The 17543-nt window shown below is 38.1% G+C and overlaps 2 protein-coding genes across 2 annotated transcripts in view; one reads left to right on the top strand and one right to left on the bottom strand.

The window, feature by feature from the left end:
• Positions 1-17543, bottom strand: part of LOC126581893 (uncharacterized) — a 66052-nt gene that overhangs the window by 30005 nt on the left and 18504 nt on the right. The gene's annotated exons all lie outside the window — the stretch shown is intronic.
• LOC126581858 (uncharacterized) lies at positions 13699-17165 on the top strand. The gene is made up of 3 exons (XM_050245791.1): positions 13699-14954; positions 15841-16102; positions 16565-17165. Exons 1-3 carry the CDS (start codon positions 13930-13932, stop codon positions 16742-16744), a joined length of 1467 nt encoding a protein of 488 aa, XP_050101748.1. The 5' UTR covers positions 13699-13929; the 3' UTR covers positions 16745-17165.

The following is a 17543-nucleotide window of genomic DNA, read 5'->3' on the forward strand; positions in this document are numbered from 1 at the left end:
CCTTAATGGGTAATGGATCGGATCATATTACCTGTTAATATTATCGGGTCGATTTCGGGTCGGGTCATTTTACCCGTTTATTTTAACGGGTGTTACACGACACGACCCGTTAAGATATCGGGTATGACATGAAAACGACATGAACACGGAAAACACGACACAAATGCCAGGTCTATGTATGATCTAGAAGTTAAATGCGTAGGAGTGTTTGAAGTGTGGCATTTATGGCCGGTTTGGTATTGCTGTGCTTTGAAAAAAAAATTGTTTTTACTGTGCTACGAGAATAAACAGCTGTGAAATAAAGCAGTAAAGTGTTTGGTAATTTTTTTTGTAAAAGTGCTTTTAGCAAAAAAAGCAGTGTTAAAGTGTTTAGTAAATTTTTATGTAAAACCGCTGCAACTATGTAAAATGACTAAAAAAGATATGATGTTGAATATTATATAATAATTTTTTTTTTATCTTTTCTTTTATTATTACATTTATAAGATTCATATAAACTATTTATAAACAGTTGTGAGAGGACAGAAGAGAGACGTGGCGGGGTCGACGACGAAGTCTACGAGTATAATGTATAATTTATTTAATTGCTAAATGTCATTTTTGGTATTGGAAAATTTCATTAAAGGCATCAGCGCCTCTTGTGAAATCGGTTTGCGCAAAAGCTGGGCAAGCGAAAAAAGCCGTTTTTTTCAACGTTGGGTTTTGCAGCTTTGTGTTTTTGGCTTTTTTAACCCAAAACTATGAAGAAAAAAAAACTGAAGTTGAATGCTTACCAAACATAAAAAAGCTGGAAGCTTTTTTTGATACCCACTTTTTTCAGAAACACCTCAATACCAAATCAGGGCTTAGTCTCATGAGTTTGTGGTGTGGGATTTAAAATTATCATATTCTAAGCTATTCTAATTTATGATGATGGATTCGAACTTTGGAGACAACACACTGTCTTGACCTACAACCCTAATTCATGTCTTCAAAAGGGATTATAAAGAAACCTAATTAAGGAAGCGAAACGACAAACTAACAAAGTCTTAAATTACAAAAAAAAAAAAAAAAGAAGTAAAAAAGACATAAAAAATGCTTACAAGGGAAGGAACCCGTTGGACTTTATAGAAATCCTCTCCTCCTTCGTTAAGCTTATTAAAGAACTGCGTGATGGGATTTGTTGGTAAAATAAAGATTACGTGATGGTAAAGTTTGATTATTGGATAGAAATTTATTGATAATTTTAGTTTTATTGTTACTTTCATCTTGTACATGATGGTAATTATGCAATAAGGTAAAAAGGACAATTCATATTTAAAGTTTAAGTTCAATATATAGTAATTGTAGGGATTGAAATAAAATTTCTCTTATTTTTTTCTATGGTTTAACCTTTTGGAACAATCTAACTCGGTAACTATATTGAAATGGCCAAAAAATGTGGTGTGAATATTATACAAGTATTCAACTTTGGTTCTCTCTCAGTCTCGACATGAGAAGAATATAATATCAGATATCGTTGCATTTGACCGCCAAAATTCTTTTTACTTTTTTTTTTCTGAAAAAAAAGAAAAGAAAAAACATTCTTACTACTTGATGTGCTAATTAAATGGGATTGCAAACAACTTGCTTTTACAACAAAATTTGTTTTGTTCACGTTGGTTAGAGCTGTGTGTTTCTTTATTTGCTTATAAAATATGAATTTCCTTTCTTGTAGTTTAAATTAATTTAGCACAAACTACTCGTTGGTGGTGTAATGCAATCCCATCTAAGTATAATATCCTACGTTTTACAAGATATATGATTATGCTAAGGTTGCAATGATTAATACAGATTGTTATTACTATCATATGGTTGGTGGTTACGTTGTAAACGTCATATTACACTGTTATTATAAGTTAATTTACACTGTTAGTGTAAGTTAATAACTTACACTATCAGTGTAATATAGTGTACTTGCAGTCAATCGTTTTTTTTTATTAAAAGGTACGGTAATAGATAATTGTTGATTTTGTTATCTCTAATTTTATGTTACATCTAATTAAGAAAATAAAAAGTTTGTCCACAACCAAACAATTTGGCATTCAAACAGAGGAAATAGATTATTGTTGATTTTGTTGTTATGATAGATCATTGTACTTGCAGTTAATTGTATTGGTTTCTTGTCTGAGGCAAATTCCAATGATTGGACAAGTTCAACCCATTAATTTCGACCTTGGTTCTCCAAATTTGGAAAGAAAAAGGAAACTGGTTGGTATGACCTAGAAACATAAAACATATGTACATTTTTAAGTTGTGATTGTGGCTCATGTGAATAACATTTGGTTATTCCTACACAAACACACACACACACTAATTAGTTGACCAGTGGTTCCGTTTTCGGATTAATGTAGTTTTTGTTGTCTCGCTTAACAAGTGTTGTAGTCGTGCTTTTGCAATAGTTGTATGTGGTCTTTGCTTGTGAGCTATGAATTTTGTGGTCTAGTCTATCAACGATAACTTTATGTGTTATCAATCTTTTCTGATGACTTTATGTTGTCTAAGCAATGATTGATGTGTGTGCCAGTATAGGTCTGTTGCGTCTACCATTTGAGACGGAATCTGTATTGGTGCTGATTTGTACGGTTGTGCTTTGTCATATAGGAGTTTCACTCAATTTGTGTGTCTGCAAATTCACTCCAGATCACTATGAACAATGTACCTAATTGACACCTTTGTATTAATGAGTGAAATACTATGTCCTTTCTTGTCACAGAAAAACTATATCTTTAAAATTTCTGAGATCGTATCTGTAAATTTTCTATATTTGGTTGCTTTCCTTGTCATTTCATGGCAAATTATGGAACAGTGTACCCAGTTACTAAATTCATTGTTCAATTAAGAGAACCCTAACCCTAAGCAATCACAAGAGTCGTACATAGCCAAAGGGTCTGAAAGAACAAATGAATATCTTTTTTTATATAATGAAATACTGACAGTCAGAGGTATAAAGAACAATGAAAAGAGTACCAAAAAATAGTTTTCACTTTATTTGTCTTCCAAATAAAGACAAATATCACTGATCCGTACAAAGAAAAGAGTACCAAAAAATAGTTTTCACTTTACACCCATATGACTCTTCATTGATGATGAAATATTTTGGACCAAAGCTTGAGCCTTTTATAATTGAGCAAAAAGCTACTTCAATCATTTTGAGATTTCATCATTCTTTTTCCATATTTGAGCAAAGGGTTCAAAAATACAAAAGAAAAACAACTTGTGGCGATTGGCCCATGGCCAAGTTGCAGATTCATACAATTGTATATTTAATAAATAAATAAAAATAACTGCAGAAATATGTTCAAGTGCCACCATATGTGTCTGTGTTGTACAATGATAAGCCGATCAGTGGTTCTGTTCTAGGATTAATGTAACTTTTGTTGTCTTACTTAGCGAGTGTTGTGGTCGTGTTTTTGCAATTGTTGAATGTGGTTTTTGCTTGTGAGCAAGGAGTTATGTGGTCTCGTCTATCAACGATAACTCTATGTGATCTTGCTCTTCTGCGAAGACTTTATATCACCTCAACGATGACTGAGTATGTGCCAGTAAAGGTCTGTTACGTCTACTGTTTGTGACGAAATCTATATTGGTTCCGATTGTACAATTGTACTGGTGGTTGTCATATAAGGGTATTATACTCAATTTGTGTGCGTATGCAAATTCACTCCAGATAATTTATGTCACTGAAGCAATGTACCCAATTGGTCTTTCTTGTAAAAAAAACATTATATATGTTTATACCATACTAAGGGTCTCCGTATTTAGACCTCGTATAAATACTCGGGGGACTCAAATGTAATTATGTAATAAATGGAGGGGGCAAATATGTACTAAGTGAGGATCCCTTATTCTATAAAAGGGCCTACTCACCCTCACAAACGGGAAAGAGCCCCCTCACCCTCACAAAGCTCTCATCCTCACATACAGAGCTCTCTCCCTCACAATCCTCTCACAAACAGAGAAATACAATATCAGTGTGGACGTAGCCCAAACATTGGGGTGAACCACGATACATCTTGTGTTCTTTACATTTCTTGCGGATTCACGGTCGGATTTACGTTGTTCCAAGACCCCTCCGGTTTTGTGCATCAACATTTGGCGCCGTCTGTGGGAATCGACACGAAAAACTATGTCGGTTCTCTTTCATTTTTTCACCTCCACCGTGAATCTGCAAAATCTGCAGAAACCCAAAACCTCCTTGGGCTTTTCCAGAAAACCCCCACAAAACAAAGCCACCATGTCATCTCCTCTCTCTTTCTCTATCTCTCTCTCTCGGTCTCTGCTCATAAAAAAAAAACCCCAAAGATTCTCTTTTTTCTTTTTCAAAGTCCTCATTCTTTTTCCTTTTTTGGAGATCGAGATCTCTCAGCATGCATCAAGACCAGATCTCTCTCTCTCTCCTCAGCAGTAAAACTTCATCTTCTAAACAATGAAGGACAACGATCCATCCATCACTCTTGCTCTCTTGCTGTTGTCCAATCAAAATGCAAAGGCAAACACTAACAGACAGATACAAGACCGGCAAGTGCTGCAGTAGAAGACAAGAGAGTCTACAAAGATAACTGGTTCAATCGAATGGCCATTAATCATCTTTCACAGAATGTCCAAGCTGCAACAAGGTTGAGAAACAATAAGAGCGGGTATGAAAGCTTGGTGGAGGCAACAACAGTTGCATCCAGGAAGTTTAATCTAGAAAAATAAAGAGAACTAGTTCTTCAAGCTCTTGATACTGCCTTCCCAAAGCCCGTATTTTCCTTGGGCCCTCGAACTTGGGTTGCTCCAAAAAAATCATAGCTGAGGCCAATTTACTGGTGGTGCACTGAGCGCACCCTCGACTGAGGCCCCGGTGGTGGACCATATCTGATCGTCGACGACGGTGGTGACGCCACCCATTGCCCTGCTCCCCAGTCATCGTCAACACCAAAACCTAGGTGGCTCCCTCCAATCTAGGCTTTTCATCCGCCGTCTCTAAGCCCATCAACCTTCTGAGAGCCAAAGCTACCCGCAGCGGTATTATCTCCAGCATTGGCTCAACTCTTGGAGCTTGCATGGTGTCACTGCAGTCACGAGGAGAAGATCAACCTCGCTGGTCACGAGGAGTATATTGATCACCGAATAGGTTCTGCATCAACTGGAGCTGCTTCTCCTCCCCCATCGCTGCTGCTATGTGTTGCGCCAACGGTCATCTCGGTCCGTCCATCAAAGACCAAGGACAGCGCAAGCAATGTGAAGAATGAATACAGGGATGTCGGTGATGGTGGGCCCACCTTTGATATAAATTCTGCAACTTGTATGTATTTTCAGGATGTTTAGTGCGAAGATGAGCAGCCACAGGGAGTCCACCATCCCACTATCTGAAAAAACACTCACGAAAAAGATAAGCTTTTTCAATACTCAGCCTATTATTATTCCTGCCATCTGCCAGAAGCAAAAGCAAAGCAGAAAATCAAAAGCAAAGCAGAAAAACAAAAGCAAAAGCAGAAAGCAAAAGAAGATAAAAAGAAGCAGACATAATTGCGGTGGTGATGGCATGTAGAAAGGGGAATTATGGGTGTGACCCATTGAGCAGAGGGTTAGATTTATTTTTGAATGATGTAATTTATTTTTCTTATTTTTTCGGAGACATTTGTATAACCCCATCAGAGGGTAATTAAAAAAAAAAAGGGGCAAGCCCAAAATAATGGGCTGAAATGTTATGGAGAGGGTCAAGGTCCATATGCCCAAAAGAGCCAGGCCCTATGGCTCCAAATTTATTCGGCACCCTGCTGCTATTATCACCAACCAGGTAATTAAAAGTACGCCCAGTACTCCGAATTTATTCGGCACCCTGCCGCTATTATCACCAACCAGGTGATCAAAATTACGCCTAGTACTTCAAATTTATTCGGCACCCTACCGCTATTATCACCAACAAGGTGATCAAAAGTACGCCCAGTACTCCAAAATTATTCGGCAGCCTGCCGCTATTATCACCAACTAAGTGATCAAAAGTACGTCCAGTACTCCAAAATTATACATGACCATCACTCATATCAATCATACATAAACATTCATGAGCATCACTCATGTCAATCATACATAAACATTCATGAACATCATTCATGTCAACATTCATGAGCATCACTCATGTCAACATTCATGAGCATCACTCATATAAACATTCATAAGCATCACTCATGTCAATCAGCTTTGAAAGCTTCATTTACAGAGCTCCAACTTCTAAAGCTTCATTTACAAAACCTCCAACTTCAAAGCTTCACTTGCAAAGCTTCACCTACAAAGCTTCAGTGCAAGGTATACAAATACCGCCTCCGAACAACCGCCACTTCGGCCCATACATGGATTTAATTTGAAGTCTTCAGTCAACAGACTTTCTTGACTGAAGACTTGAGGGACTACTGTTTATACCATACTTAGGGCCTTCCTATTTAGACCTCGTATAAATACTCGGGGGACTCAAATGTAATTATGTAATAAATGAAGGGGGCAAATATGTAATAAGTGAGAAGCCCTTATTCTATAAAAGGGCCTCTTCACCCTCACAAACGGAAAAGAGCGCCCTCACCCTCACAAAGCTCTCATCCTCACATACAGAGCTCTCTCCCTCACAATCCTCTCACAAACAAAGAAATACAATATCAGTGTGGACGTAGCCCAAACATTGGGGTGAACCACGATACATCTTGTGTTCTTTACATTTCTTGTGGATTCACGGTCGGATTTACGTTGTTCCAAGACCACTTCGGTTTTGTGCATCAACAATATATATATATATATATATATATATAGATATTTTTCCAACCAGTTACTAAATTAGGTTGCTTTCCTTTGTCATCTCATGGCAACTTATGGATAGGCCAAGAATTAGAATTAACTTTAAACCAGTTACTGAATTATTGTTCCATTTAGAAAACCCTAACCCTAAGCAATCACAAGAGTCGTAGCCATGGCCGAAAGGTCTGAAAGCTCTTTCAAAAATGAATGTCCTCAGTCTCAGATTGATTCGTTACACGAGTGGTGAAGCAAATTTTTGTTGAGATCTCGTCTACCAGATATTGAGACACATGAAGCATGGATAGCAGTGTAATCGACTACACATCCGGTGGTTTCAAGGCCCCTGGCGTGCTAGACCCTCGAATGGTTCCGAAATAAGGCATTTGAGGGTGAGAATTGAAATACTTGTCCTGGCCATTAGGATAATTTTCTTTTAACTCACCCGTGTTCACGGTTCAAACCCTTTTTCTTTTTCTTTTTTTATTGTAGATCAGTGTAAAATATCGTTTGTAATAAGGAAAAAATATATATATATATATGTATATAGCAAAGACTTTGACTCCAATTGTACAGAAAAATAGAAGACTTTGTCTCCTAGCTGGTACTGCCCCTTAGCTAGCCTTGTAACTTAGCATCCCCGTCTTTCTCATTTTTATTTTTTTTTAACAAATGATTTTATCTACAATAAGAAGGTGAAGGAGTGGGCTAAGCCTTAATAGGCTTGCAAATAATACGGTTCAAATTTATTTTTGGTGAAAATCGAATAATGTACACAAAAATCACCATGTATATGTAGTAGAAATTATCACTTTATTCACCAATGATTCTCACTAAAATGTAAAATGGAATGACATGAATGGCTATTTTCATATAGAATAATAGAAAATTAGAGTACACATAATATACAAACAACACAACATTACAAATATATTTAATTTGAACAGAAAATCAAATAAATACGTTGCTAAGACAATTACAAACTGATGACTACATTTTGAATAACAATAGTTAGAAATAAATTAATGCAAAAACTCTTATACAGAGAGAAAATTAAAGCAAATACTAATCCTTAGCTGGCATGAAACCGAAACATTGGCTTATAAGAAAACCATAAATAATAAAATAAATAAATAACTAATTTTTCAACAAAAACATCACACGATGAATACTAATGTACTTCTATAAACTCTATGAATTATTCTAAGGAGAATTCTGCACACCTCCTTTTTAAGATTTATGATCTTTAATATAAACTTTTGTTACTCTTGAGGTTAAGACTTACAAATTTTTATGGAGTAATTGGCATCTTCTACATTTTTCCAACTTGATTAAACTAAACATTGGTTACTTTACAAAATTTAATTAAGATGCCTTGATCAATTGTCAACTTAGCATTTTTCTACTTATTTAATATGTATCATATTGACACATCCTGACCCGGGATATCCACTAGGACTCTGAATCGAGCTGTGCTGACCGACACCTGGAAGGTGACGAAGCCATATAAGGTGTGATGATATGGAAAAATGTGAATAAATTTAAACCTAAGAGTGCCTAAGAACCAGAGTGCGCTGGTGATGTAACACCCCACCCCGAAAATTTTTATTTTCGGCAATAATTATCGGTGATAGGCCATTAAGTTCCTTAAGTTCCTTAATTCCACACGTTCTATAACCTGAATTCTCTTAACAAAGCATAACAATTATATTTGTCAATTTACTACCTTTACTGCACTTAAATAAATTTACGATCTAAGAATAATTCTCAACTAAAAATTAAATTCTCGGTTATTTAAAGTTGCATCTAACACTGTTAGACTGCCTACGTACCCTTGAGCAGGATCAAGCCTCTCGTAGTTCACATACACTTCCCATTAACTTTAATATCTTAGTGACCAACAATCACAAATTCAGTCCAAACATTTTCACCCACCATGTGAAATATAAACTATGGATTCAGAACATCAAAATTAGCATAAAAAATGGTAGAGTCGGCCCACTGGCTAGGCACCGCCACACGCGCCGCCGCGGGTGGCGGTCGGCCGTCCCGACTCGTGGGAAAATCAACTTTTTCCAAAAATTTGTAAATTTTACAGTCAAGTAGATCTTAATGAGCAGAACAACTTTCATACCTGTGGCCAAAGCTAATTTGGTCGGGAAACACCTCAAATTGTCCACGAACCGTCAAAACCCTTATTTTTTGGTGTTCTTGATTCGGCTCCAAAACAACTGCAACGCCCTAACCAAATCATGGGCTTTGTTCCTGGGTTTAAGGAGAGTGTTTTGGTAGCGGAAATGGGAGGAGTTAGTTTCAGTTCGTGGCGAATTTAAGCTCAACCCGTGCACCCCTCCATACGGGTTTCACCCAAAATCCACCCAAGTTTCCTACATTTTCAAATGAAAATGGAAGTGAGATCGATGTTTCTCGAGGTAAGGATCATTTTGACACCAACCTTGTCATCAACGGTGACCGGAGTTGGGAGATTACGCCGGGTCGGGTCACGGGTTGGGGAAAACCCCAGTTTCCCCATCTTTCTCCCCTTTCTCTCATTTCCTCCGGTCCTCTCCCTCATTGGTCCTCTTCCCTCCTTATTCCTCCTCGCCTTTTAATCCCTAACATCCACGTGGCTGATCAGATTTCTCCAGAAATCTGAAGCCTTCCAAATTAATGACCAATTTACCATTTTGTCCCTAACTTTAAACATTAATAACTCTTTCGTTATAACTCTGTTTCATGAACGGTTTGCGCCCACGTGTTCGTGAGGTCGAGCTCTATTCTCAAATATAAATTGACCTAAAAAGGTCGACGGATTTTAAATAATTAATTTCCAACTTCAAACTTCATAACTATTTTAATTTAATACTAGATTCAAATAAATTAATATAATTTCTCAATGAATAACATAAAATCTCAATAACACTTTACATAACTTATAATAATTTTCGGAAACAAAACTTTAAAATTTCCCAATTCTATTACCATAATCATAAATCGATTTATTTTCGATTTTTCCCACATATTCATAATTATGAATAACTATTTCATATATTTAAAATTTTCAGGATATTACAGGTGAGAGGGAATGAACCCACTTCACACATGACGTTAGAGCATGAGTAAGTACAGTAGAGTGGGTTGAGAATCATACCATCGAAAGAAATCTCCAATACTATGATTTGCCACGAATCCTCGTCGATAAGAAAGCTCAACTAATAAACTTGGAGGGTGAAAACAAAACAAGGGTGAGTGGCCCAGGAAATAAAATTTTAATAGAAACCTTCTAAAACTTTATAACTCCTCGCTGCAACACCTGTATAGTTTCTAGAAAATCATACCACGTATCCATGTGAAATCAAAAGTATATCAATAGTAATTCCATAAATATACCACGACACAGCATCTCATCAACAATCTAAATAATCATGTACTCAATAATCTATATTAGCACGCAAGTTAGAGTCACCTAATGTGGCATGTATGACTACACCCATAACATATCAATCAATGCTAGCACATAAGTCGGAGTTACCTATAGTGACCTATACGACTTACCCATCTCATCAATCAACGCTAGCACATAAGTCGGAGTCACCTATAGTAACATAATACGACTTACCCATATCTCATCAATCAATGCTAGCACATAAGTCAAAGTCACCTATAGTGACCTGTACAACTTACCCATATCAATCAATGTTAGCACATAAGTCGGAGTCACTTATATAGTTCACCTACCAATTCCTGCACACGAGTCGGAACCACCTAAAGTGGTCTATACGACAAGCTAGGTGTAAATAAATACGCTCAAGTGCTACGATCACGTGAAGGCTGTGCGAAGTATCGCAAGTCACCTACGAGTCAGAACCATCTAATGTGGTCTGTACAACAGGCTAGCACCTACCTTGGATCCAAGGTGAGCGTGTGGTGCTGGAGGTGAACGATTACGTGAAGGCTAGACCCTGTCCTCGGGCGGAGCACTAACACCGAGGTGCATGATAATGAACATTAAATGCATATAAACATAACTATACACACTGCAATCACTATCATCAACATGTACTCACCTGAAGCTTACTTGGCGTCCGCAGCATCATTTGGCATAACCACTTTAACACCCCAACATTCTTAATCAGAACTATACCTAGTGATAGGCCAGAATAAAATCAAGGTTAATCTCTACGCTGTTAACCATTATAACTTCTTTCTTTAAAGAAATCAAGTACCATGTTAAATTCGGATTGTTTTATGGCTGCATCTAACTGTCTTGTTAGACTGCCTACGTACACTCAAATGGGATCAAGCCATTTGTAGTTCAACTTAGTACTTCAAAGCATTCATAGTAATTATATGCCGATAGTATGCATATAGATATACCATAATGCAATCTAAAACTCAACCATACCATAGTATTTTACCATATATATAACATGGCATAAAATGCATAGAACAATTTAAAAGCATTTGTGGAATTATCAATCATAACTATATACAATAAAAGAAAAAGACCCACTCACCTGAGGTTCGCGCTACGACTCCCTATCACGAATATCGAGACATCATGAACCATCGTCGCCTAGAACAATTATCAAATCACGTCTCAGAGTTTTTATCAATAGAACACGTAACTTACATAAAACATATCATCAAGGACGTTCTATAATGATTTGTAACTCATTGACCAAAAGTCAACCGTCGATCAAAGGTCGACGGTAGGGTCCATAACTCTATCTGGGGGATCCGCACCTCGGGCTTTTGATACGTAACTTCCACAAATTCACATTATACTTTTGAAAAATTATACTAAAGTTTTATTACAATCCAACGGTTGGATCTCCTCCAATTGCCAATTCAAGTGGTGGTTAGCGTTTTATTTTACGAACTTACAAATCCAATTTGGGAAGATCCGTACGTCAGATTCTCAATCCGTAAGTTTCTAATATCCTCAAATATTACTTACTATAATTTATTAAAAGTTAATGACGATCCAATAGTCGAATCGTCGGTTGCTGTAATAATCAAGTGGCGGACCTTAATGAAACTAAGTTCAAACGACGGAATTTCGTCAATCGGACTTCATAAACGGAACCAAGGTATTCAACTTTATCCTAGGAAAGTCAGGGGACCCCTCGGCCCACGCGGTGGCGGTTGGCCGCCTCGACTTGCCGGAAAATTTAACTATATCTAAAAGTTACCAAAATTCACAGAAATGAAGATCTCAAAGAGAGTACCAACTTTCATACCAGCCACGAAGTCCAAAAGTGGACGGAAGATAGTCAAATTTGCCCACAAAGCTAGCCGGTGCCTAAAGCTTCCCGGCGTCAATTCGTCGTCTACGGTGTTCCAACGGGGTCAAGGTTGGTTGGTATTTTCTCCTAGGATGATGGGATATAAAGCCCAAGTGGTGGCATCGGCCATTGTTTTATCGATTCGTCGAAAATTTGAAAATGGTGGCCGGAGCACCGCGAGAACCGTCAACTTTCGTGGTCTCAAACCGCCTCATATAGTGGTTAATCAAGGTGGTTCTTGGTTGGGTTTTGTAGAGGGGAATGAGAGCTTCGAGATGGTGGTGGTGGTGTCGAAAAACTCCATCAGAGTTGGGCGGAATCGGCCTTGGAAGATGGGATGTCGAACTGGGTTGGTGGCGTGCACGGGAAAGCTGGGAGCTTTCTCTTTTTTTTTTTCTTTTTTTTTTTTGATTGGCTGATTGGTCCCTTTAACCCATTTATCTAATTGGTCCTTTACTAACACAAATCTGATTGGCCACTTTCCCACAAGGTGGGAATACAAATAATTTATAACTAAACTTTGAATAATCAAAATCAAACGTCCGTACCTAGACCGTTATAATTTGGACTCGCAAATGGCTTTCGTCTATATGTTCATACCAACGAGTACTACGAGGATATGCTAAAAGAATAAGTCATACGTCTCTCTAGCCGATGGTCAACGGAAGTCAAAGTCCTTGCCTCTAGGGCATTTTCGTAAATTCACGCTTTTAAAATTAATAAAAACGTAAAATTTGGGACGGGTTGTCACACATAACATTAACAAAATAACCTTTTTTTTTTTGTCATTAAATTTAATTAGTCTCTTCCTCCATGACATTTATGAAAACTTCATTAATTGTTAAGAATTTATGTATAGTTACATAAAAAATGTATTTAAAACTTATGGTAAATTTGAAAATAAATGTTGTACGTTTAGATTCTACAACAAATAAAACATACTAGAAATTCAAATGTACCAATATTATAGGTATTCAAACATAGCAATATAATCATCACTCAGTATTACCGAGAGTTTTAACAAAACACTCTCGATACTGTTCACTTTTAACGAAAAACTACATTTTTACCTTTCTTTGGTACTATTCACTACACTTCTAGTTGTCATTTTTCATTAAAACTATTTTTTTTAACTTTTCATTAATTTTTCTTATAATAAAATGTATGTCTAATAAAATTATAAATAAATATTTTAAAAAATAAAAATTTAATTAATAAAATGAAAAAATGATTTCACATAACGTGGATCAAGCAATGATTTGAAGATGGAAAATTCTACCCATATTTGGGGGAAGGCGGATTGTCTGCCCTCCTGTTTGGGTGCCTTTTCCATCCCTTTCTATTTGTGCTATCACAATTAAGTTGCGTCAAAATTTTATATTCTTATTTTTTGTTTTGTTTTATTATCTCTATAAAAAAAATTAATATAAAATATTAACATGACTTAACTATGACCGTACAAAATAAGAAGGAATGAGAAAAGCACCGAACAGGAGGGTCTGCCCTCCCATTTGAGGACCCTCCAAATCCCTATTATTTGTCGCCTTGAGTTGTCAGATATAGTCGGTGGACCCCTCTGTTTCTGTCTGTAATATTTTCAAAATCGGAAATCAAGGATTGTATATCACTCTCCACTCTTAAGCCATAAACTCAGCGCACGCACCGCCATTCCCAACATCTCATCTTCCATCCATCTCTCTCCCAATCATCTCAACCTAATAATACACACAAACATTCTCCCAACCCCACAATCGAATCCAACACAACACAAAAAAATAACCCTCTGTCCTTTTTGGTCGTCGTTTTTAATCGTTGGTGTTTTTTGTTACTGTATTATGTTTTTCCATATGTAATGCATCAGAAGAAATCTGAAGCTCAGATCGGAAAAGAAAGCATTGGCGTCTCTTCCGATTACAACCCAGTCTCAGCCTCAGCCTCAGCCTCAGCCGCCGCCGCACCACCGCCATCGGCGCCTTCTTCTTCCTTCTCTTCCATTTCCGACCAAGTCAATCACATCACCCAATTCCCTCGCTACCCATCTCAACATTTGCCCCACCATGACCCCCCAATCCCTCAAACCACACCTTACAAGCGACCCCTTTTGACCCAAACCCCCTCCTCCCTCTCCAAATCCCCGACCCTCTACAAATTCCCACCTCCTCCGCAAAACCCACCTCTCTTTTCCCCTTCTCTCGCTGCCAAATCGGCCTTCTTTCGCCTCCTCCGCCGCGTTCACCTCCTCCGCCGCCGCCTCCTACTGCTCTCTTTGCCCTTCTTTTACTTCCTGGTCTCTCACCCTAGCCACTCTTTCTTCCTTGACTTCCTCTCCGCCTTTGCTTTCTCCGCCGCATTGCTCTTCTCCCTCAATCTCGCCCTTCCCCGCCTCCCCTCCATACGGCTGTTCCTGGCCAGGTCTTTCCCAAGCAAGCTCAAGACCTCCTCTAGCCCGCCGTTGCCCGTGTTTTGGTCAATCGGGTCGCGGCCGAAAGCCGAAAAGAAAGGGAGTTCCGGGTGTTGGGTTCAGGTTTACAGCAACGGTGACGTGTATGAGGGTGAATTTCATAAAGGAAAGTGTTCAGGAAGTGGGGTGTATTACTATTACATGAGCGGGAGGTTTGAGGGGGATTGGGTTGATGGGAAATATGATGGTTATGGTGTCGAGACGTGGGCGAGAGGAAGCCGGTACCGCGGGCAGTATAGGCAGGGCCTGAGGCATGGTTTCGGGGTGTATAGGTTCTACACTGGAGATGTTTATGCAGGGGAATGGTCTAATGGGCAGAGTCATGGGTGTGGAATCCATACCTGTGAGGATGGGAGTAGATATATTGGGGAGTTCAAGTGGGGTGTCAAGCATGGCCTTGGTCACTACCATTTCAGGTAACTTTTCGCATTGCTGTGTTTCGGGATTCTTGTTTTATGATTTTGTTGTTTATGTATTTTGTTATTGCAATATCGATGTTGTTTCCGCATTGTCCCTGAATTGTTTTGGTTGGTCTGTTCCCTGGTTGTCATTAGATTGTAAAACTGTTAATTACAGATTGTGCCACTTGATGTAGGTAGGTTTCTGCATTTCAATACTTCCCTTTGGTTTTACCGTGGGGATAATTCTGGATCCGTACACATCAACAGAATTGAGTTCTTTCTGTTAAAATTTGTTGTAGAACTTGAAAATAATGGGCTTCATCTCTGTTATATGTAGGCAAGTGAGATGATTGTTGCTGGAAATTCTTGGCAGCAAATACTTTAGGCATTATGTGTTAGGAACTTAGGATTGTTAATGTTGGGGGAAAAAACGAATGTGAATAGAAATAAATAAACGGATGTGGGTGATGCTCGAGGGAGTGCAACATATTAATCTCAAAGATCATGAAAGTGGAGATGATTTATAGGTAGTACTAGGGTTGTTTGCTTATCATTTATTGAAATGAATGGCATAAGTGGTGAAAAATCTTACAGTCTAGTGCTTTGAATTACGGCATTTGCATCAATATTTACAGTTACATGCTCATCGGAAGATGAGACTGGTGAATAATATAAAAACCCTTATTTAGGGAGAACAGTATATGTTGATAATGAAAACTTACATACAGAAATCAGTTGTGTTCACCATTCATCGGGATATTGAGATATTGTGATGATTTGCCATGCAAGTACACAGGCATGTTCCTTTAATGCCCAATTAGTTTTGTGTTTGGTTTCGACCTTATATGTAAATGCTCAGTATTTATTTTTGACAGAATTTCTGCTTCTTTTTTTCATTCAGAAATGGTGACACGTATGCTGGAGAATATTTTGCGGACAAAATGCATGGGTTTGGGGTCTATCGATTTGCAAATGGGCATAGGTATGAGGGAGCTTGGCATGAGGGTAGAAGGCAAGGGCTTGGTATGTACACATATAGAAATGGGGAAACTCAAGCTGGTCACTGGCAAAATGGAGTCCTTGATGTTCCAAGCACACAGAATGCAACTTCTCCTGTATCTCCCATAGCTGTTAATCATTCCAAAGTACTTTATGCGGTTCAGGTACTTACTATTACTTAAAATATTTCTGTAAACCCTCTGCATGATCTGTGGAATGCAATAGTAGTGGATGTGTGACAATTTTGTGCCCTTAGTTCGTTTAGCCCATTGAACAGAATGGTTGGTCAACACCTGTATAGTTTTCAGTGTCGCCATATCACGTTGTGTCAATTTAAAGAAAGATTGCTGAAGCCAGGAAAAAATTATAATTAGCGTGACTTAAAATTCATTCTAGCTCACAATTTCAAACCTGTAATATTTAATGAACTTTTGCATGATTGTTTTTCATGTGTTAGCATTGAAAGAAACACATGGAGCACTTATACTCTGCACTTCAAATAATCCTTGGTTTCTGCAGCAATGACGTTCTTAGTGAAGCATGAAAATGGGTTGAGAATTATTATACCTCTATGAATAGACAATGATTTGTTGTTAATCTGTTTTGTTATTCTGTGTTACAATCAGGAAGCGAGAATAGTGTCCGAGAAAGCCTATGATGTAGCAAAGGTGGATGAAAGAGTGAACAGAGCCGTAACAGCAGCTAATAGGGCAGCAAATGCAGCTAGAGTATCAGCGGTGAAAGCTGTCCAGAAACAAATGCAGCATAATACTAGCAGTGACCACATGCCAATTCAAATTGTATGAAAATCCCGGGAGGACTCATTTATCCGTACAAATTTGGGAGGTGTGAGAACAAGAGGAAGTTTTATGGTTTCCCTTCTCCGGCAGCTTTAAGTTTTAGGTTTGTGTTCTCTTCGGCATCTTGCGTTGAGATGATGGTGCTTCTTTAAACTTATTTATGGGGAGTATCAGAGTTTACATCTATAAAGTTTCTCAGATTATGTAAACGTATAGGGGGGGAGAGAGAGAGAGAGAGAGGAGGGAATGCCGATCGGCATCCGGATGCTTTAGTAATTTTCGTCTGCAATCTTAGTGCGTAGTGTATAGATGAAGTAGATGTAATATATAAGTGCTGTGACCAGGTAAAACCTTGAGCCAGCCAGTGCTGTATGTCAATTGCTACTTTGTTAGTACTTTAACAAGCAGAAAAAAATTTATGTAACCATTAGCGGTTCCACCCATGCAAATCTTCTTCTGTTTGTCCATGAACAGGAGTACATGGAGTGCAAGTTCAATGGGAGCAGAGGTTCAAATGAGTTAGAGGTGAGGATTAGAGATCAAGACGTACTAAAGAGCAAACACTTTTGCTATCTTGTAACATAACATAGAATTGGATGGAGACCTCAATCATAGAATATAAGTTGGATGAATGAAGTGGAAGAGTGCATCGGATGTATCGTGCCATTAAAGCTCAAGGAATAATTTTATAAGACGGCAATAAGGTCAGCAATGTTTTATGGCACAGAATGTTGGGCACTTAAGCATCAAGATGTACACAAAATGAGTGTAGCGGAGACGAGAATGCTTCGTTGGATGTGTGGGC

The sequence above is a fragment of the Malus sylvestris genome, chromosome 2 (genome assembly GCF_916048215.2).
Source record: "Malus sylvestris chromosome 2, drMalSylv7.2, whole genome shotgun sequence".
Taxonomy (NCBI): domain Eukaryota; kingdom Viridiplantae; phylum Streptophyta; class Magnoliopsida; order Rosales; family Rosaceae; genus Malus; species Malus sylvestris.